This window comes from Callorhinus ursinus, unplaced genomic scaffold (assembly GCF_003265705.2).
Source record: "Callorhinus ursinus isolate GAN/ISIS: 27379988/994484 unplaced genomic scaffold, GSC_fseal_2.0 scaffold14, whole genome shotgun sequence".
In the NCBI taxonomy this organism is placed as follows: domain Eukaryota; kingdom Metazoa; phylum Chordata; class Mammalia; order Carnivora; family Otariidae; genus Callorhinus; species Callorhinus ursinus.
The window spans coordinates 13470062-13493180 of record NW_027397076.1 but is presented as its reverse complement, the minus strand read 5'-3'; the positions used below and the strand labels follow the sequence as shown (position 1 = coordinate 13493180).

General features: G+C 39.1%; 1 protein-coding gene and 1 pseudogene across 6 annotated transcripts in view; both read right to left on the bottom strand.

Annotated features, from left to right (window-relative positions):
- NTN4 (netrin 4) overlaps positions 1 to 23119 on the bottom strand; it is a 109070-nt gene that overhangs the window by 51997 nt on the left and 33954 nt on the right. For all 6 annotated transcript variants that reach the window (XM_025882594.2, XM_025882595.2, XM_073900488.1 and 3 more), the window contains exon 3: positions 16551 to 16829. In XM_025882594.2, the coding sequence (XP_025738379.1) occupies positions 16551 to 16829 (279 nt within the window). The remainder of the gene's footprint in view (positions 1 to 16550; positions 16830 to 23119) is intronic.
- LOC112831050 (aspartate aminotransferase, mitochondrial pseudogene) lies at positions 12796 to 14180 on the bottom strand (annotated as a pseudogene).

Sequence of the window (23119 nt, the reverse complement as noted above, 5' to 3'; positions counted from 1 at the left end):
GCTAAAGTAAGAACTAAAATCAAGTGTTGTGGGTTACCTTTCAGCATACATCATGGCCCCTTTTGAAAAAATTAGATGATTGGTCAAAACCAAAACAAAAGAAAGCAAAAACAAACTCGCTAAACATACCTGTCTGCATAAAGGAGGGCAGAAACTGCTTCAGGGCAGAGAAGAGCAAAATTTGTGCCTTTAGATAAATTACAAAACACTTTTGGGTTTAAAAATATTGTTAATAAAGTAACCTCATTTAAAAAGCCAAGTGAAAGAAGGTCTTAAAACATTCCCATTGTTTTAAAATGTACTATTGACTCAACAATGTATTTTTTTGTAAGTGAGCACTTTAGTTTAAATTTGGGGTCCTTGAGTAATTTTAGGTAGGATTCTCTCTCATCCTTTAGAGTAATGACTTCTTAGAACAAAGAAAATCTCTTCTTTTTGTGAGTCCAGGGATAGGGATTACTTTTATTTATTACCAGGGGGTTAAGAGGTTTAAATGTACTGTCTTTTGAGAAAGATGCTTTGCATTCTATCTGTAAGTATATTCAGTATTCTTTATTTGTCTATAGATGTGTGGTTCTTTGAATTTTCCTTTGAATAAGTTGTAATGTCTTACTGGTCCTTCATTAACTAATGAGTTAAATAAAATTTTTGACTTGTGTTTATTTTATACCTGAACGAGAGTCATGACTTCACTCTTAAAATTATCCTTGGGGCTCCTGGGTGGCTCAGTCGGTGAAGCATCTGCCTTCAGCTCAGGTCGTGATCTCAGGATCCTGGGATCGAGCCCCACATGGAGCTCTTGGCTAAGTGGGGAGCCTGCTTCTCCCTCTGCCTGCCACTCCCCCTGCTTATGCTCTCTCTCCTCTCAAATAAATAAATAAAATCTTTTAAAAAATGTATTCTTTAACACTGCCATTTCTTATCCTACACATGTTCTTCCATCTATCAAGACTGCTTAAGCATATACTTCTAAAAGTGGAATTTCAACTTGCTTTATATAGCCAAATGGGTTTTGATGTCTTATATTTTCACAAGATTGATTCTACTGGCTTCCTCTTTTCAGTATCATCAGGTACTTTATCTTTCCTCTGGGGACTGTAATAAATATTTCTGCCATAAAAATACAAATAGCATGGAACTAAATATTGTGATGCTCAGGAGGCTTGTGAAGATTACACTTATATAAGATCATTCTATTACCAACTTATGCGATTTTCCCCCCACCTTCAAAATACTTCATTGCATAGAACTGTTTTCTATTTGTTATTTCTTTCCAATGGGTTTTAAAAATTATTTCTGACTACTGCGTTTTTAAAAATGATGTATGTCCAACAGACATATTTATTTGGATAAATCCTACAAGTGAATAGAGCTAGATTATATGCATAATTTGGTTTCAGATTTGCATGTGTACAATGACAGTATAGTAAGGCACTATGATTTTAAGATGTTCATTTCATGTATCTAAGGCTTTCTTGCCTTATAATATCAAATTGGCTTCTCTTCTCCATAATAGCCACAATTTTTTCAGCTTTAAGATATAGAACAAGAGGGGTGCCTGGGTGGCTCAGTTGTTAAGCGTCCGCCTTGGGCTCAGGTCATGATCCCAGGGTCCTGGGATCGAGTCCCATATTGGGCTCCCTGCTCGGTGGGGAGCCTGCTTCTCCCTCTCCCACTCCCTCCCTGCTCTGCTTGTGTTCCCTCTTTCACTGTGTCTCTCTCTGTCAAATAAATAAATAAAAATCTTTAAAAGCAAAAAATATATAGAACAAGAGAAAATTGACAAATATCATTAGATTCTTGCTGTAGTTCTTGTCCTTAGGCAAAGTTTGAGTTTTCGACAAAACTGTGTAAGAAGCTATGTCATTATATAGCTAAGTAATTTGAAATTTCTTTCAAGCCAAATTGCTCTCTGGTCACTGTGTCCAGTTACTACGACAGTTGCTATGTAGCTATTCAACCTGCTCCATCTCTGTTCATTTGATCTCAGTTTTGTTTTCATAACTTCACTTTGCACTTGTCTTTATACACTGAAACTTTTCCGAGGTCACAACGCAAATCAGTGACAGAACAGGGAACAGGGCTCCCAAGAGAGTCCTCACAAAAGGCCCTGTCTTAGAACAGTGATGTAATCAGGAGGATTTTTCCCCTTCCCACCAACACCTAAAATAGCTTCTCACGATAAAATCTCTTTGAGGGGAAAAGAGATCATATCACTTTCAATTTCTTAGTACCTATTTAATTTTAATAATTTTAGAAAAAAAGCAAAAGTGGAATTAACAGTGTATAACTTCTAATATACTGTTAAAACTATTAACACAATAACTATGAGACAAGAACCTGGGAAATTGAGTGAAGGCAAAAACTAGAACTCATTTTGTAAGCAACCTATCTGTCAAGCAGCATTTGACACGAGAACGGAGGAAGGATTTGTGGGGTTTTATTCAATGTCTTTTCGGATTTAGATGGTTTTTATAATGAGTTGGGGGCCAGGTAAATTCTATCAGAAGTGCTGTGGGGGATTAATAAGTACTTTTCATCCTCCTGACATTCACTTGCTCAATGTGTTCACATAGCTTCTGGTTATTTTAAAGGAAAATTCCTTGTCAGAGACTATTTTGCATTCTCTTACAAAGTTTTTTTTTTTAATTTAATTCATTCCAGTTCACATTTCCCACTGTTTTCCTTCTTTCTTGACAGCTCTGTTTGATTGTCACTCAGTATTCTATACAGTACAGAGGGTATTACAAAAGTTGACTTGTTTAAGATAAATGAGCCCCTGATTGTAGTACAAGAAGCCAGTTGCTAGGGCATGTTTTCTTCCATAGTCTTTTGTTGTTGAATTAATTAATTCATTCAGATGCTTCTTTTCATATTGGAAAATTGCTTGTTTCTAGGTGAATCTTATAAAATGTAGTCTTCATGATTGAGTATGCTCATATTAAAAAAAAAAAACCTAAAGCTTGTTTGGCAACTCTATCAGAATTCAGAGTCATTACGAAATCTGTGATCATCTGTATATGGCCAGAAACAACAGCCAAGGTTTTTGGAAGAATTAGTTTTCTTCAATACCCATCCATTCAAAGCTATTGCTCTTAGAAACAGTCAGCTTAATGACCAAGACTTTAAAAGAAATATATTCATTCTACAAAATTCCTCTATAACCAGCCATGGGTTTTTTGTTTGTCTGTTTAGCTATTGATTTTTCTTATTGCAATTATATTCATGTAACATAAAATCTATAACTTTAACTATGTTTAAAGTGTACAATTCAGTGGTCTTTAATATATCAAAATGTTGTGCAATAATTACCACCATCTAATTCCAGAGCATTTTCATCACTCCCAAAAGAAACCTCATGCTCATTAAGCAGTCACTCCCCATTTCTCCCCAACTCCTGGCAACCACTACTGTCTTTATGGATTTGCCTATTCTGGACATTTCATATAAAAGGCATAATACAATATGTGGTCTTTTGTGTCTGGCTTCTTTCACTTAGCATAACGTTTTCAAGGTTCATTCATGTTGCAGCATGCATCAGTACTTCATTCCTTTTTATGGCTGGATAATATTCCTTTTTAAAAAAATACATAGCTTTCTTTGCATCCATTATTTTTCATTTATTTTTTTATGTTTCAAGTTTTTATTTAAATTCTAGTTAGTTAACATACAGTGTAATATTAGTTTCAGGAGTAGAATTTAGTGATTCATCACTTACATATAACACCCAGTGCTCATCACATCAAGAGCCCTCCTTAATGCCCATCACCCATTGAGCCCATCCCCCATTCCCGCATCCCCTCCAGCAACCCTCAGTTTGTTCTCTATAGTTACGAGTCTCTTTTATGGTTTGCCTCTCTTTTTCTCCCCCCCCACCATGTTCATCAGTTTTGTTTCTTAAATTCCACATGAGTGAAATCATATGGTACTTGTCTGTCTCTGACTTACTTTGCTTAGCATAATATGCTCTAGCTCCATCCACATTGCTGCAAATGGTAAGATTTCATTCTTTTTTATGACTAATATTCTATTGTGTATATATATATATACATCTTTATCCATTCATCAGTCAGTGGACATTTGGGCTCTATCCATAACTTAGCTATTGTTGATAGGATAATATTCCATTGTACAGATATACCATATTCTGTGTATCCATTCATCAGCTGAAGGGCACTGGGGTTGTTTCTGCTTTTTGGCTGTTGTGAATTATGCTGCTATGAATGTTCATGTCCCAGGTTTTATGTAGATATAGGTTTTCAATTCAGCTGGGTATATACTAAGGAGTAGAACGGCTGGGTCATATGGGTCATGTGTTAGGGTTCCAGTTTCTCTACATCCTAGCCAATATTTATTATTACTTATCTTTTTGGTTATAGTCATCCTACTGGGTTTGAAGTGGTATTTCATTGGTTTTTATTTGCATTTCCCTAGTGACTAAGGATGTTGAGCATCTTTTTTTTTATTTAAATTCAATTAGCCAACACATAGTACATCGTTAGTTTCAGATGTAGAGTTCAGTAATTCATCAGTTGCATATAACACCCAGTGCTCATCACATCACATGCCCTCCTTAATGCCCACACCCAGTTACCCCATCCACCACCGACCTCCCCTCCAGCAACCCTCAGTTGGTTTCCTATAGTTAAGAGTCTCTGATGGTTTGTCTCCCTCTCTGATTTCTTCCCATTCAGTTTTCCATCCTTTCTCCCATGATCCTCTGTGCTGTTTCTTATATTTCACATATGAGTGAAACCATATAATTGTCTTTCTCTGATTGACTTATTTTGCTCAGCAGAATAACCTCCAGTTCCATCCACGTCAATGTAAATGGTAAGATTTCATCCTTTCTGATGGCAGAGTATTATTTCATTGTATATATATACCACATCTTCTTTATCCATTCATCTGTCAATGGACATCTGGGCTCTTTCCATAGTTTGGCTATTATGGACATTGCTGCTATAAACGTTGGGTGCAGGTGCCCCTTCAGATCATTCCATTTGTATCTTTGGGGTAAATACCTAGTAGTGCAATTGCTGGGTTGTAGGGTAGCTCTATTTTTCACTTCTTGAGGAACCTCCATACTGTTTTCCAGAGTGGTTGCACCAGTTTGCATACCCACCCACAGTGTAAGAGGGTTCCCCTTTTTCTGCATCTTCGCCAACATTTGTTGTTTCCTGACTTGTTAATTTTAGCCATTCTGACTGGTGTGACGTGGTATCTCATTGTGCTTTTGATTTGTATTTGCCTGATGCTAAATGATGTTGAGCATTTTTTCATGTGTCTGTTGGCCATTTGGATGTCTTCTTTGGACAAATGTCTGTTCATGTCTTCTGCCCATTTCTTGATGGGATTATTTGTTTTTTGGGTGTTGAGTTTGATAAGTCCTTTATAGATCTTGGATACTAGCCCTTTATCTTTCATTTGCAAATATCTTCTTCCATTCTGTAGGTTGTCTTTTGGTTTTGTTGACTGTTTCCTTTGCTGTGCAGAAGCTTTTTATCCTGATGAAGTCCTAATAGTTCATTTTTGCTTTTGTTTCCCTTGCCTTTGGAGACATATCTAGCAAGAAGTTGCTGCGGATGAGGTTGAAGAGCTTGCTGCCTGTGTTCTCCTCTAGGATTTTGATGGATTCCTATCTCACAGTTAGGTCTTTCATCCATTTTGAGTTTATTTTTGTGTATGGTGTAAGAAAATGGTCCAGTTTCATTCTTCTACATGTGGCTGTCCAATTTTCCCAGCACCATTTCTTGAAGGGACTTTTTCTCATTGGATATTCTTTCCTGCTTTGTCGAAGATTAGTTGACCATAGAGTTGAAGGTCCATTTCTGGGCTCTCTATTCTGTTCCATTGATCTATGTGTCTGTTTCTGTGCCAGTGCCACACTGTCTTCATGATTACAGCTTTGTAATATAGCTTGAAGTCTGGCATTGTGGTGCCACCAGCTTTGGTTTTCTTTTTCAACATTCCTCGGGCTATTCGGGCTCTTTTCTGGTACTATACAAATTTTAGGATTATTTGTTCTGGCTCTGTGATAAATGTCGATGGTATTTTGAAAGGGATTGCTTTGAATGTGCAGATTGCTCTAGGTAGCATAGACATTTTAACAATATTTGTTCTTCCAACCCATGAGCATGAAATGTTTTTCCATTACTTTGTGCCTTCCTCAATTTCCCTCATAAGTGTTCTGTAGTTTTTAAGTACAGATCCTTTACCTCTTTAGTTAGGTTTATTGTTAGGTATCTTATGGCTTTTGGTGCAGGAATAAATGGGCTTGTTTTCTTAATTTCTCTTTCTGTAGCTTCATTTTTGGTCTATAGAAATGTAACAGATTTCTGTACATTGATTCTGTATCCTGCAACTTTACTGAATTCGTTTATTAGTTCTAGTAGTTTTTTGGTGGAGTCCTTTGGACTTTCTATATAGAGCATCACGTCATCTGCAAATAGTGAAAGTTTTACTTTTTCTTTGCTGATTTGGATGCCTTTTACTTCTTTTTGTTGTCTGATTGCTGTGGCTAGGACTTCCAGTACCATGTTGAATAAAAGTGTAGGAGTGGGCATCCTTGTCTTATTCCTGACCTTAGGGGAAAAGCTCACAGTTTTTCCCATTAAGGAAAGCTGTGGGTTTTTCATATATGGCCTTTATTATGTTGAGGTATAACTCTGTCTTTTGATTGGAATATTTGGTCCATTTATATTCAAAGTAATCACTGATAGATATGTATGTATGTATTTATTTATTTATTTATTTATTGCTATTTTATTACGTGTTTTGTGGTCATTTCTGAAGATTTTTTTCTAGTCTTTTCTTGTCTTTCTTTCATGGTTTGTTTGTTTTCCTTAGTGATATATTTGGATTTCTTTATTTTTATTCTTCACATATTTATTAGTGGTTTTTGATTTGTGGTTATCATTAAGTTTGTATATAACATTTTCTGCATATGACAGTCTATCTTACGTTGATGGTCATTTAATTTTGAACCCATTTTTTACTCCTTTCCTCCCTATTTTTTAGGTATAGGTTGTTATATTTTACATCCTTTTATTCTGTGAGTTCCTTGACTGACTTTTTACAGAAATATTCATATTTACTGCTTTCGTGTTTCCTACCTTCATACTGTCACTTTTGGACTTTCCTTCCCACTCAGAGTCCCCTTAAATATTTCTTGCAGGGTTGGCTTAGTGGTCATGAACTCCTTTAGTTTAGTTTTGTTTGTCTGAGAAACTCTATCTCTCAGTGCGGGGCTCGATCCCAGGACCCTGGGATCATGACCTGAGCCAAAGGCAGACAGTTAACTGACTGAGCCACCCAGGCGCCCCTGGGTGGCACAGTTTGGAGCACAAGTCTCTTCACTGCTCCTACTTCTGGGTAATCTCAGAGTTAAGTTCCCTTTTCTTTACACATGAGAATTGGATTAAATTGCAAACAAGAATTACAAGATAAATATGTTACAACTACAATCTTTAACCTCTTTTCAGCACACTATACTATGGAAATACTGTGATTCCACCTTCTCTTTAATTTTAATGCCTACCAAGGTCTTATCTGGGAACAAAGAAACGTCTGCCCTTCAGGAATTCTGAGAGCTGACTCAGCCAGCTAAATTGCATGCCTGGTAGTGGTGCCCTTAGAGATGCAAAACTAAAAGGCAAAGAACACCTGATCAGTGTTTACTCTTACAAACTTCATAATTGTTCATATTATATATAAAACATTTAGTAGTGGAACAAATGTAATCAGTTTTCCATTTCTAATATGTGAGCTCTTTTAAAGTTAAAAATATATTTTAGTTTTTGGAACAATAATTTCCTGCTTTTTTTTATTTCTATCTAAAGAGCTAAAAAGATATCAAAATCCCTTATGTCTAAAAAATCTTATTATGAGTTAATAAATACTATAGTCCTTCCATCTGCCCATACATGTACTATTTTATTCCATAAGGTATCTACATTGCTAAGATACAATATAACAGTAGTTTCAGTTATAGTTTTAAGGTTTTGAATGCCAAAATTAACAGACTTAGTTTTCCTCACTATTTGAAATAGCTGTGAATTTTCTCTCTTTTGTGGAATGATTATGATATTGTGTGTGTGTGTGTGTGTGTGTATTTTAACCTTATGTGTCTGATAACTAAAAATCCTTGTAAGAAGGAATAAGAACTTAAATTACAGTTTATCTTCTACTGAATGTAATTGTTTTAGGACAAATTGAAGTACATTTCCAGCTCTTACAAAATTGGCAAGACACAAATGAAATACCACAGAGATATGAGTCCTGGGGTTGTGAACCAGAAGTGAGATATCTATCTGTAACCTCAGCTTTTCTCTTTCCATGTAGCTCCCCCCCACCTCCCTGCCATTATATTAGCCGTGAAATTGCAAGACTAGGCCTTGCAGACCCAGAGATCTCCCAGCTATCTGTGGGATGGATCCAAAAATGCTACACTGAAAAGGAAATATTCATAAGAAAAATTTTCAAAGTGGGATATGCCTTGAATATTTGAAGAGTACTTTATAGCAAGAAAAATGTCAAATTTAAGTTGTTTCTTCCCAAATTTATACTAGCAGCTCAAACTTGTTAAAGAAACTTATTTTTGAATCTTTTCCGTGCTCTAATTTTGACCTAAATATAGATGTTTCACTTTCTGCAAAGCATGTTCATGAACAGTTGAATGAACAAATATGATATTCTGGAGAACCAAGTTTACTTTTCTACTGGCTTATGTTTCACTTTCAGAAATGTCAGCTCTGGCACCAGCAATTCAGCTTTCAGTTGTTTCATTTAACCTTTCTGTGAAATAGTCAAAGGCCTATAAATAAATATGTAAATGTTCTGGGGGAATTTTTGAAAGGAACCCCATACGTAATTCTTTCATGAATGCAAAAATGGTTTTGTAATGCCTCGGGTTCTGAAGCCTTCTGGTTTCCTGATCATCAAATAAAAAGAATAATCTCAGGCAACTTTTGCCACTAAGAGTATATCTTACTGTGTCAAGAGAAAATAAGCTAGATTCATTGGGAATTTTACAGTCAAAACACTGACAATTTCAGCCATGAACATATTTTACTGGCTTGCCCTTCTACTAGAAAACACAAGGTAGTAAATGAAGTATAATCAACATTCTGTACACCTTCTATGGCATCTGTAGTTACTCATTGCCAAGGGGCTATTGGCAAAGCTATAACATAGTAATACACAGGAACATTGTCAAGACCTTGAAATGGATTGAGGATAATCTCACACTAACTGTATCAAATTGGCAGTCTTAATAGTATGTTAATATTTGGAATAAAACACTGTGCACCATTTTGGTGATAGGATTACCCTTTCCTCCAGAGCCTTATGTGACAAATGAAATAATTGGGATTGCTGCTGTCTTTATTGTTTTTAAGTCCTTGTTCTTTTCCTTAATACCCCAAAGAGTCAAGAGCTTTCTAATTCTTACTTTTGGGCTTATATCATAGCACATTAAAAATTTTTTTTAAAGATGAAAAATGTGGTCTTTAATCTGTTCTCGCTATATAAAACTTGATACATGAGATGTGCAAACATAAGTATATGATTAAATGTATTCAGATTCAGATGAGAAAAACTTTTGTAATGAAACTGTACAAATACTTCTAAAATTTGTCTTACACAGCTAGGGAGCTAAGCAACAGTTTCCTTAAACCCCACTTTCTGGTCCTACATATGGTTTCAATGTTTACTCTTAGATTTAGAATATGCCAGTTAAAATATTGATACTCTTTTATAATGAGTTTCTGATTAGAAAAGAAAAATCCACTTTAACAAGTATAGCACAAGGCATCTAACCAATTCTTCATGGTATTCTAAGGCTTCCATGTTGTGCAATGGGTGATATGTTAGCAAAACAATGAAACGTTCCACGTTCCCTCTTATTGCCATCCAACAATCCAACAGCTGTAAAATCACCAGCTGCTAGGAAAAAGAGAACTGCATCAGTCCTCTCCAGCTGCAAAGAGGAAAAGCTTAAGATCGCCTTTTCATATAATGTCTGGGATCCCAGCAGGCTGGAGTCAAAGTATGGTTTTCCTTGTCACAAAACCCCTAGCCTTGTAAACATGTCAAACAGCACATAAGCTACAATTTATTTTTGTTGTTATTGGGGAAGAAGTGTATGTGGGAGAAGTCGTAGAAGAGGCTGAGGTAATATAATAGAGTGACAGCAATGTGAGCAGTGGCTACCATATGCCAGGCACTGGCTATCATAATTCTAATCCTCACAATAACTATGGAAAGTAGATCTTATTTTCTTGGGAAACTGAGGTTCAGTGAGACTGAGTAACTTAGCAAATGCTGTGGTGAATCAAATCCAGATCTGACTCCAAAGCTAGGGTCTTAATAACTGCCCTGGTCTGCCTTCCAGTAAAATGAACAGATGAGGAAAAAACTGAACTGGTAAAGAATAAATGGAATGTACTGGGAAGAAGGGGAAGCATGAAGAAGACACAGGAGGAGTGTTTCAAGACAAATGAGGCTGCCAACTTGCACTCTACTTTGTGCCTTTTTCTGCTCCCCACTCCCACAGAAAGAAAATGACCCTAAAATCTTAGAGAGCTTGAGAAACAGACTAAGTATCATTTCCATTAACTGTCATTAGCCGTTAAAAATTCTAGCCCATAAAACCAGACCTTGTTAATTAATTACCATCCTGACAACAATATTAGCTGTAGATAAACTGGCATAGTCTATAAAGCAGTAGCTCTCAAACTTTAGCAAGCACTGAAATCACCTGGGCCCCATCTCTAGATTTTCTGATTCAGTAGGTCTGGAGTAGGGCCTGAGAATTGGTAATTCTAACAAATTCCCAGGTAACGCTGGTGCTGCTGGTTCAGGACCACACTGAGAATGACTATTATAAAGAAAAGCTGGGCTAAACACAGATTTATACACATATACCTATGACAAGCTGACTAGTAAAAGAATTGCATTTCTCAAGAGGCTACTTTCCATTGTGCAGGCACAATTTATGAATCCAGTTGTTTATAGCAGCATATGTAAAATGAATAGAGTTCATACAAATGAAGGACAATTGACCTTATGGCCATGTTATTAATTAGGCAAAAGGTTATGCTTTTAATGTGCAATTTGCTCAGCTGAGCAGTTCTAGGAATAAGAATATCACATTTAGAAGAGGCAACCATATCCAAATTTAATACCAGCCCTTTATAATCCAGAAAAAAATACATAAAAATAAAATGCACTTAGGGATGGAAAAATCTGAAACCAAAACTATTCCCATTTCTGACCATAAACCTCTGCTGGTCCAATTGCTATGGTTTAAAAAACAAACAAACAAGCATTTTAAGAGAGTAGAGACAACAAGAATATCCATAGAACTGGATTCCTGGAAGCTAACATACCTTTGGCCACTTAGCCTCTTTCTTATCCCTTACCCCGCCCTGGCTCTAAGTTTGACTTAGTCTTGCCTGGTTTTGGCACATGCTCTAGTTATAACACTAGGGTGCTACCACCACTGCTGCTGAAATCAATATGAAAATTGGGGAGCAGGATGTCACAAAACTAGCATTCTTTTAAAAGGCAGTTGCTTCCAGTTTCAAAGTGACCCGAGAGTAGTAAGGGAGTGTGGTTTCTATCCCATAGGGTCTTCTAGGATAAAGACTTCTCATTCCCACATCCTTTTAAAATAAAAAAACACTAGATAATCCCCTTTACTTGGTTATCCAGATCCTTTCAATAGGCTAACAGTTTTCTTTTGGGGGGGCCGGGAGAGGGGCCTTGCAGTAACTTTATTATAACAGAGAACCCAGGCTGCAATAAGTCTACATGATTAGAGCAGATGGTTGTTATCTTTCCAAGGGTGAAGCCTGAGCCCGGCTGGCAGCACACTAAAGTTAAAGCCAAGGTCCAGAATATCCTGTTTCCTGGTATTACCCGCATGATGTGAGATGATGGACTACACAACCACACTGAATGGAAGGATGAGGTCCCACTGGGCAGAGGCAACAACCCAACAGGAGAAGATTAAACAATCACTGAAAAGGATGCTAAAATAAGGTGCAGTTGCCCACTCTCACTATTCTTTGCTGAGAAAGATGAGGTTATGGGATGAATAGCAAATTATGCCCTTCATTCTTCAAATAAATAAATCCCGAGAAGATGGGTTCAATGACCAATCAACCAGTAGAACAGGATGAAAATCGAGGCTAGTTATAGATCTTCGTGCCTCAGGAAAAGGGCAGCACAGATAAGGGAAAAGAGAGGAGCATTAAAATGCCTGGAAGCATTAAAAAGGCGAAACTTCTTTTTTTCTTAAACAAAACAGGAAACAATATCTTTTATTTTCCTTGCTGTAGTGGCAGCAGACCCTGGTTTTCATAAAACACGTTTCAGTTAACATGGTCTGTTGATAAGATTGCTCAATCATGGGAAGACAAGCAGGCTGACCATTAATGTTAGGATTAGGTCTTCTCACAAAGCCTCTAACAAGGGCTATGTCTCATGCTGGGTTCACCAAGGACCTCTCAAGACCATAAGGTACTTAAGTTAAAGCTGCTGCAATATTGCAATGGCATGATTAATGGGTTCTTTAAGGATAGGACTTTCTCATACATGTTAACTATTTCAGAAAAGTTGTGGATAAAAAGGTGGGGGAGAGTTCGGTTTCAAGCCACACACTTCCAGACACCAGCTATGGAGGCCTCTGCCCTGTTGAAGTACATGTTCTTTTCTGAGGAACACATTCAATCACTGTGGTTGAAAGAAATGATCCACTCATCACCTCCATCCTTCCTCATCCTGTGAATCTCACATGTGCAGAGGCTGAAGACAGGACAGTTGTCTCTGTTCCCTCTCATCAGGGAAATTACTTGGTGATCTGGTGATCTCATGAGCAAGGTAGCCCAGTTGTCCAAGATGACCCTGGCCACAGAGATGTGGCCGACCTCTGTCATGTAGATGGAGACCTCCTCGGTCAGCTGCTCCACCTGTTCAGGCTTTGCCCTGTGAAACAAAATATGCCAGTATAGTTGGGGATGTGCTGCCCATTGTGGGAGAAGTCCTCCTTCTTGTGGTTGGAGACCAGCTGAATCCGCATACTAATGATACAGTTGGCCATGACTTGCACTTCCTGCAACTACCATTTTTGAAAATCCGGGCTGGTCAGAATGGTCAAGGTAACCTGAGCGCCACTGAGGGGAGGGCTGGAATACAGGGGATGGATCAAGGTCTTCAATTGTGGCTCCACGCCTCTGACTTCATCAGCATCTTTGCAGAGCACAGTCAAGTCTCCCACATGCTTACCATAGAAGCCCATGTTCTTGCTAGAGGACTGGCAGAGACAAACATTAATGCCCTCTTCAGTGAAGTGTTGCACAGCCCAGGCATCCTTGTTACCATCACTACTGGCAAAGCCTTGGTAGGCCATGTCAAAGAACGTAGAGAATTCTTTTTCTCACTGCTATTGTTGCCTCCTATTGCTCAGGATGAAGGTCCACTCCCATGGGATTGTGGGCAGGAGTGTGCAGAACACTTCACTCTGGCATTTTTGAAATGTCCTCCCTAGTGCCTGTGAAGTCAAAGCCACAAGTCTCGGGGTCATAGTATTGATAACCTTGTAGCTGCATGCCGGTGTGTCTCATGGTTTGGCAGAAAGACATCTTGGCTGAACTTAAAAAATCTTTGCAGAAAACTAGCTCTGATCCCTAAGGCCTCAGTTCCAGAAATGGTCTGCACAGTGACATTCTAGCCAATTTCCAACACTTTCCAGTTCTCATCCAGGATTAGTTCTAAAGATGCCTTGCAAAATTCAGCCAGTCCTGCAAGGGGCATATTTTGTTTGTTCAAATTTTTTGCAGCAATCTAGGCCTCTGCCTTCCAGACGCTAAGAGGACATAAGGCTTTTCCATGATATTGGTAGGTACCACCTACAAGATTCTTCTTTTTACTGCTGGTGTCTCTCTTATAGGCTTTTGTGACTCCCAGGATTGGATGTTGGGGCCCCATCTCCACATGAGCTCACCAGGAGCTGACTCTTGCAGAGGCCAGCTGGTGAGGTTGGGGTGGAAGGTGGCAGTGATTTTGGACAGGACACTGCTGGAATGCACAACGCCATGGTGGAAGCAAGAAGTTTGGTGGGTAGTGGCAGAATGGAGTGGCGGGTCAGCAGTGCAGACGTGGAGGCTCAGGCTCATAGCCTGACAGCTTTCTTACTGGCAGAAGACTGTATAGAATAGTTATATTTTAAGACTTTTGCAAAAGTTTCTGTTAACTCTGTCTATTTATCCCTTTTTGAATTTAGCAGAATTAATAGAATTCTTTTTTTAAGTCAGAAAGCCATTTTTTTAATTTCTAAAACTCTGGCATATATTTCTAGGGGGTGCTGATGGTCACCTGCCACACCTGTACCAGGTCATCTGCGTAGCCAGCAAAGAGTCTGGCCATCAGCAGACCAGACCAAGGAGGAGCACTGGGGCAGCCCTGACTTGCTGCTGGTACTGATAACTTCTTGTTTCCGTTCATCTGCAATGATCTTGTCCTTCAAGTCTCAGATCTTGATGCTGTGGCCTGTGGCGGCCCAGAGCCAATAGTGGTGGGGGCTGAATCCCAGGGCTTTGATGGTGTCCCTGCCATCTAGTGTATGAAGGTACTTGCCTTTGTGGAGGTGCCACAGCATGGCCTGGCCAGCCATGCCTCTGGAAGCACAGAGGAATCCATTTGGGGAGACAGTCACAGCCCATGTGGCCAGTGGGGTTGGTCTTCAGCTTGCAGTTTTCCAGGCTTTATACCTTGACCAGCTTGTGGCTTATGAACAAAAGAAATTTATTTCTCAGTTATGGAGACTGGAAGTCTAAGATCAGGGTGCCAGCAGCGTCAGGTTCTCGTGAGGACCCTCTTCTGGGTAACAGACTGCTGCCTGCTCACTGTATCCTTACGTAGCAGAAAGAGAGCTAGCTAGCTAGTGCTCTGGTCTCTTAAGGCCACTAATCCCATTCATCAGGTCTCTACTCTCATGACCTCATTACCTCCCAAAGGTCCCACCTCTACATCCCATCACATTGTGATTAGGTTTTCAACATATGAATTTTGGAGGTGCAGTAACACTCAGCCCATTGCAACCTGAGTGAAAGTCTCCTTTCACTCATTCACTGAAATATAATGGCAGACATTTATTGCATTCTACCTCACACCAACTTTCTAGTTTACGGTCTAGTAGATTGACACATCTCTAGAATATCTGGGTTATTTTCTAGGTGAATCATAGCTAAACCCCATTAACTTAGGTATTACAAATTATTCCATCCTTTATTTGAAGCAATGCTAGCTCAAAGATCCATTTGCATCTGCAAACTAGTAGGTGTCTGCTGGGTGAGTGCTCCATTTTCTCCAACTTGGAAGCCCCAGCTTCGTTTCTAAAGGAATAGCATTGTTTCTGTTTTTGAAACTCTGGTTGCTGCCCTGGTCATTTTCATCACCCCAAAGCTGTCGTGCACCCCAGGGACTTAGCCCAGCAAACACAAACTCTTCTGCTGGCTAACTGGTTCATGGTCCCTTATGGCCCTGTCCTCTATCAGGGCTGGGAGAAAGACAAATATGGAAGTCTCCTCTCTAGGATATGAAGTAAGGAAACATTGAGGTCTTAAATTTTTATTTATTTTTTTGCTTTTAACAGAAGTATCAGAGCAAAATATAAAATTTAAAAATTGGAGTGCTCTCCTCCTTGCCTTCTCTTTGCCCAATCCCCAGCCATAGCTCTGGGTGCATCCCAAAAAGGTACTTGCTGTCTGAGCCATTTCATGTCTTTTTTTATGGGGGGGGAGAGGAGAAGGTGATGTGAGGACAATGACTGTAATTTTTCATCATTTTTCTATTCCTGTGTTGATATCATTCAATCAAACATCTACCAAACACCTAACTCTGGCTCAGTTAACACACTGTCCTGAGGATACAAAGACCACACATTCCCCATCCTCGGGAGTTTGTGATCTCCAAAGAGATGTAGACAAGTAAAAGTTCAGAGGAAAACACAAGGGGATGCGTGACCATAGAGGAAAGAGGGTTTAACTCTGCCTTAGGGTGACAGGGGGTCAGGCCACTCTTCACAGAGGAGAATTATTATTCTATTAGCCGGACAGCAAAAGATACCAGGCATTAAACTGAGGTTCTTGTTTTTTCCCCTTTAAAATCAACTCAACAATGGTCCCCATTTACTGTCCAAGCTGGCTCTGTGTGATAATACCGCGAGTATGATTATGCCAACCCCTCCTGCTCCTCACCTTACACTTCATATCTGAAGGTCATGGTACTAACGATTGGCATGGATGTGTTCCCCGGAATCTGGTTATCATGCCTGACTATTTATAATTCTAAAATTGAAGATTAAAAAACAAGTTAACTGGCACTTTTTAGGATGAGTATGGAGTCGGAAGAGTGAATCAGGCAAGGGAGAAACAGGAAGGGCTAGATGAGCACAGACAAACTCTGAGGGAACTTAGATTACCAATGCCCAAAGCTGAAGGTAACTCATGGTTTGTTTTTCACAGGGGAGGACCTGTTTTACATACCACGTGGAATGCTCCTGGGGCCTTGACCGGTCTGAAGCCATCAACAGGTACGCATTGATCAGCATGGCCGTTGCAGAAGCAGCTGCCCTTGACAATGAAATCATAGATTGCATAATGTGTAAAATGTTGAGGCTTTGAAGTCAGGTCATTTCTCTGACAGGGACAAGACTGCCGTTTTAGCAGCTGCACGCGGAGGTTGGTGATCTTCAGCTGCTCCTGCACTTTGGCACTGTAAGGGTTCTCTGCATCGTATGGCGGTGACAAAGCTCGGAAAATAACCTGTAAAGAAAAAAAAAATTACCGTGAGTATATAGGACTGTGAGCAAAAACCCCAAATCACTTGCCTCATACAGGCTTGATGTGATTTATACCTTTTATCTCCTGCAAGTGATAAGAGGCTTTTTGACCTTGATCGCACAGGTGTGCTGCCTGTTCGGATGTGCAGAATAAGTACAAACTGAATAGCCGCCAGGGACCTGACTCTCGAGATGAAGGCAGCCAGACAGAGACTGGGAAGAGCATTCTGGGCAGAAGGAAGAGCAAGTTTAAACGCCTGGAAGCTGAATCAAGCCTGGCTTATTAAAGGAAGAACAACAAGGCCAGTGTGACTGAGGTCCAGGAAACAAGGGGACAGTTTTCAGAGAAGAGGATGGAGCCAGTACATGACAGATCATGAATAGAGAGTCCTTTAAAGGCCACAGTAGTTATTCTAACTGTAAGTGGGAAGCCACTGGAAGGTCATACGCAGAGAAGTGATGTGATCTGATTTACATTTTTAAAAAAAGATAACTCTCGCTACTGTGAGGAGAATGGATTATTAGGGGTGAAGAATAGGAAGAAGGCGGAGGACCAGGTGGGAAGTGATGGCAAAATCAAGATGACCCTTCTATTTCCAAATGAGGTGTGATCCTTTCGAAGACTAATCAGTAACTAATTGGGGCCACTGTTGCTACAAATACCTTTGGTTCTCCCTTTCTGAATCTGCCTTCTAAGCTGTGGCACATTCTTGGAATATTATTACTAGTAGTAAAAATACAGTCCTTTCAAGGGGGATTTGATTTCTGAAATCAGTTAAAAGTCCCTTAAATCCAAATACAGAGAAGTAAAATGGCTGATCAAGTTAGTTAACAGTATGGTTAAATGCAAAGTAGAAGTAATAAAACTGTTTTTATTGTGTATGTTATAGATAGACTCAAAAGGCAATTTAAAACTTTAATTCTGAGGAGGAAACCAGAGGGAGGAAGACTCAGAAGGGACGGACTTTGGGCGTGTGTATGCGCGCGTGTGCACGCATGTGTGTGTGTGTGTACGTGTGTGTGTGCGTGTGTGTGTGCGTGTACATGTGTGTGCTGTGTGTGTACGTGTGTGCTGTGTGCACGCGCGTGTGTGTACGTGTGCGTGCGTGTGCACGCGCGTGTGTGCTGTGTGTGTGTGCTGTGTGTGTACGTGTGTGTGTGTGTGTGTGTGTGTGTGTGTGTGTGTCTATACAATGGGGGTAATAAAAGGGGCCCTGGGCTGGAGTGGTACAAACTTCTCTAATGGGTCTGTTAACTTTGAGGGAGTAGAGGCTGGTCGAAGAGGGTATCATTGCCAGTGGAAACCAATGAATATAAAAAAGGAATTCCAAACTACCTCAAAACATAAACCAGTATTATAAGGAGGCCAATACTAAATTATACTTTATTATGGAGGTTTAAAAAAAAACAGTACAAAACTTCAAACAATCTTGTTAATTTATATAATAAGAGACAAGGCTCCCCTGAAAAATTCTTAGGTATCTCTTGATATTTTAAAGATATGTGAGGGCGCCTGGGTGGCTCAGTCATTAAGCATCTGCCTTCAGCTCAGGTCATGATCCCGGGGTTCTGGGATCGAGCCCTGCATTGGGCTCCCTGCTCAGCGGGGAGCCTGCTTCTTCCTCTGCCTGCTGTTCCCCCTGCTTGTGCTCTCTCTCTCTGTGTCAAATAAATAAATAAATAATCTTTAAAAAAAAAGAGGTATGTTAAAACTCCATTCAGAAATATTTTGATAACCAAGTAGTTTGAAAGTAAAGTAATTATTAAAAAGTAGGCTTTGGATAAACTCCCATTTAGAGAGAATGTATCTAAAAGTAGTTTTCCAGGAAAAAAATTTCTTTAAGGAATACTTTGGATATAAAAATTTCATTTTAGAAACTGATTTTGCACTGGGAGTATGCAAAGGCAAGAATCAACTGTGAAGGATCACATCTCCAGGCCCACTGGTGCAGAACTCTCCTAAATGAAATATAGTTTGGGGGAGGGGGTAGTAATTCAATGGATACTCTCCACCCCGCAGCCAGAGTGATTCTCTATAAACAGAAGTTGGATCATGTCATCCTGCTTAAGTCTACCCCCACCCAAAGACCTCCCATTTCTTTCAGAATAAAACACAAAGTCCTTATAGCAGCCTTACATCATTTTTGTTCTTCGTACTTATTACCAATTGACACATTGTAGTGGTAGTTGTGTATGGATTTACCATCTTCCCAGTCTAGAAAGTAAACTTCTTGAGGGTAATCACTGATCCCTGGGCAGTGCCTGGCACAGAGTCAATATTGAATAAATTTTTGGTAAATGAATGGTTGACTATAACATTGTTTTTGGCATTCAAGTTAATAGGTAAATTTTAAATAACTTAACTTCCTCTTATAAGGTCTTAAACAGATTCATACACTGAATTCATGTTATTGCACTAGAAGGGAAGAGGTAGGAACTTGTATTATAAAAACAGTTATAAATAACTGAATCATTAACCAGTTTCTGCATTTCTAGCTATTTTTGAACTTGCAAAACTTGGAAAAGTTTGTACCCTAAACTTTAACAATATTCCACCCCATTTATTTACATGTAAAGTGTGGAAAACAGTATATGGAAGAAAACTTTCCAACAAATAATATGTCACCTACTCAAAAGTCAATATATTACTAACATCTCTTTTTACTTTTTAAAAATTTTATTTTATTTAAATTCAATTAATTAACATACAGTGTATTATTAGTTTCAGAGGTAGAGTTCAGTGATTCATCAGTTGCATATAACACCCAGTGCTCTAGAAGTAATGTCTCTTTTAAGGATAGCCTATATCACCACATAATTTTACATTTGAATCATTAAAAAAATAAAAAACAATGAATCCATTGTGAGTTTTATGTGGGGCTTATTTTTCATATAATATCCCAAATACTGGCATTCTGTTAGAAATGTGTGAGGCACTCTAAATAAAACCAATAATGTGGCTACCTCCTGGTTTATTGACCACAGTAATGCAAGGACATGTTAAAGGTCACAGTGCCAACCACGTAAGGGTTCCACTGCAAAGTCTATAGCATACTTCTCTTAAATTGTGGCCCACCCTTCCTTTTCCTCCACATTGGTGGCAACTGTTTGCTCTCTCAGTTCCTGTCACATATTTACCCTTGACATTTACCCTCGTTCCCTCTCCCTCCCTCCATATAACCCCTGCCTCCTGAGAACTGCTTCTCACATGCAAGGCTAGAGGAAGATCTGTCAAGGTTTGTAGGAACTTAGAAGCTCTTTGGCTTCCTGAACCCAGACTGTGGAAGCTGAATGGCAGCTCTGTGCTCAATGTGCATGACACCACAGTTGGCACACTGATATCAGTGGGGTAGGGACATCATGACCCCTGAGACTGCATGCTGGAACGGAGACAGCAAAGTGCCACAGACAAAAGTCAACGGGAATTTAAACCATGAAATCTTTTTTCCAGAAAGGAGACGCCTTAATCTGATACTCTGGGAAATGGATCTATCCTGCGTCAGGAAACAAAGAGTGCGCCAATCCAGATGCTTCAAGCTTCTGGCAGGTCGCCCTTTGGGTCCCACCCAGTTTTTCTTCAAACATCTCCAGAAGAAGCCTGCGTGGCACTACTAAAATGAAGTAAGAAAAAGCGTAGAAGCCCTCCTGTAACATCAGCCTCTTCTGGTTTTGTCCCCATCAGGAACAGGATATATCTGTGAGCCCATCACTGCTCCTCTGTCAATGACTGCTTCTGAAGAGACATTCCTGACAAGACATAGAAGACAGAAGGGATCGGGCGCCTGGGTGGCTCAGATGGTTAAGTGTCTGCCTTCAGCTCAGGTCATGATCCCAGCGTCCTGGGATCGGGTCCCGCATCGGGCTCCCTGCTCAGAGGGGATCCTGCTTCTCCCTCTGCCTCTCTCTCTCTCTCTCTCTCTCTCTGTCTCTCATGAATAAATAAATAAAATCTTAAAAAAAAAAAAAAAAGAAGACAGAAGGGATCTAAGACCAAGGCTGCTTTGATGATTCCAGCTTGTTAGTGCTACTGACCAGGACTTCCTGATCTTATTTTTCAAATTAAGAAAGTTGATTATGTTTCAGTGGCTAATACTCTCCTTACAGAGAAATCTGTCACTCAGAATGTAGGCGACATTAAGAATCTACAATGAGATCCCAAAGACAACCAGGAATAATACCAACTCCACAATATTTTCCCATCTACGCTTCTGTATATATACATGTAGAATATAATGTAAACAGCTTTGTTTCAACTTAACAATGCCTTGTGAATTTTTTCCGACTCAATGAAAATAACTCTCCATCAGTGGTTCTCAAAGTGTGGCCCCCAGACCAACAACATCAATATCAAACCTGGGAACTAGTTAGAAATGCAAATGCTATCTATCTATCTATCTATCTACCTATCTATCTATCTATCTATATCTATCTATCTATCATCTATCTATCTATCTATGAGAGAGTGAGCGAGACCAGAAGGGAGAGAGAATCTGAAGCAGACTCTGTGCTGAGTGCAGAGCCTGACTCGGGGCTTGATCCCACGACCACAAGATCATGACCTGAACTAAAACCAAGAGTCAGACCCTCAACCAACTGGGCCACCCAGGCTTCCCAGAAATGCAAATTCTTGATCCCTATACCAGGCTGACTGATCTGAAACTCTGGAGGTGGGGCCCAGCAATCTGGGTTTCAACAAGCCTTCCGGATGATTCTGATTCACAATAAAATTTGAGAAACACTGCTACATTATTTAAAAATCTGGTTAGAAATCCATTGTGTGGATATGACATAATTTATTTAACCAGGCTGTTGTTTTTAGGCATCTAGGCTGTTTCCAACTTTTCCGTATAACCAACTACAGTGAACAATCGTATAGCTAAAATGCAGAAGTTTATAATAATATCCTGAAGATACATTTCCAAATGTGAAATCAATGTTTTAAATGAAATGCATAATTTAAAAACATCTCTGAATCACAGACCCTTTCCTACCTAATCTTTGGAATCTTCACATTTCTCTGGTCTTGCCTTACTTTCTAAGCCTGGAATCCCTCAAACTTTGCCTAAGGATCTGGATTTTTGGCTTAGTTTCTGCCATTTCTTATGCCCAAGTATAACAAAGAGATCCTTAAAAAGTTCTAAACAGGTTAGAATTACCTATATGTTCTTTCTTTTCTAACTCTCAGTAATACTGAGAATTAGTTAAAATAGCATTCCATATGTCTTACTTTTACTCTGATATGAAACTTTCAACAGACTATTAACACAGTATGAACAGAATAAGAAGTAGAGTAAATATTAGGTACATAGTAGTCAAGAGGTTCTTTTAGTATCAAACTCATACCTTACATGTTGCTCCATAACTAAAATGTTATTGCATATGTTATTAGATCACAATAACCCAAGAAATGTAGTTATCACATTTAAAAAATTCTTTTTAGCTACTAGCTTGTGGAATATTTCAGGTCCAAGTTGATTACCCATCTGTGGACTCTGTTGGCACTTGTCTTCCCGTGACAGCACTTTCACACTAGTACATGTTATTGCCTATTTACTTGTCTGTATCACATAATAGAATCTTCTCAGTGGGCAGGGATCTTGTTTGTCTGGTTAACAGCTGTGTCCCCCAGCATGTCCCACAGTCTCTGGCATATTGTAGCATTTCATAATTACATTGAATGAATAAATGAATGAAGTGTTTTTCCAAATAGTATTTTTAAAAAGGAGAAGCCAAATAGGGAATAGGATTTAGAAGAATAAAAAAAAGCAAAATGTTCTTACCACAAGTTCTACACTCTTGATGAAAAGTGTATGAACACACACATATATATGTATAAATACCTATGTAAAAATATGTACTATGTTTCAGATGGTTTTATGGATTCCTTCTCTTCATTAGCACACAAGATCTTTTCATATTCTTAAGAAAATGGATGAGGCAGGCATGATCAAGCACACAAACACATAGAAATATTAGGTCTTTTCCATGGTTTCTGGTGTACTGTTCTTATTTACTAAAAATGGAAGCTTTTAGGATCATAACTGCAATGGTTCTTTAATGGTTTTTTAAAACTCTTGAATCTTCATGTTCTCAAAAAAGCAGCTTTACTTTCAATGACTTTCTCTCGTGTTTTTCTATTTCATTTTTGCTTTTATCTTTATTACTTTCTTCTCCTTACTTTGGGTTTAATTTCTCTTCTTTTACTAGTTTCTTAAAACAGAACTGTAGAGCATTGATTTGAGGCCTTCCCTTCCCCACCAAAACCTTCTTTAG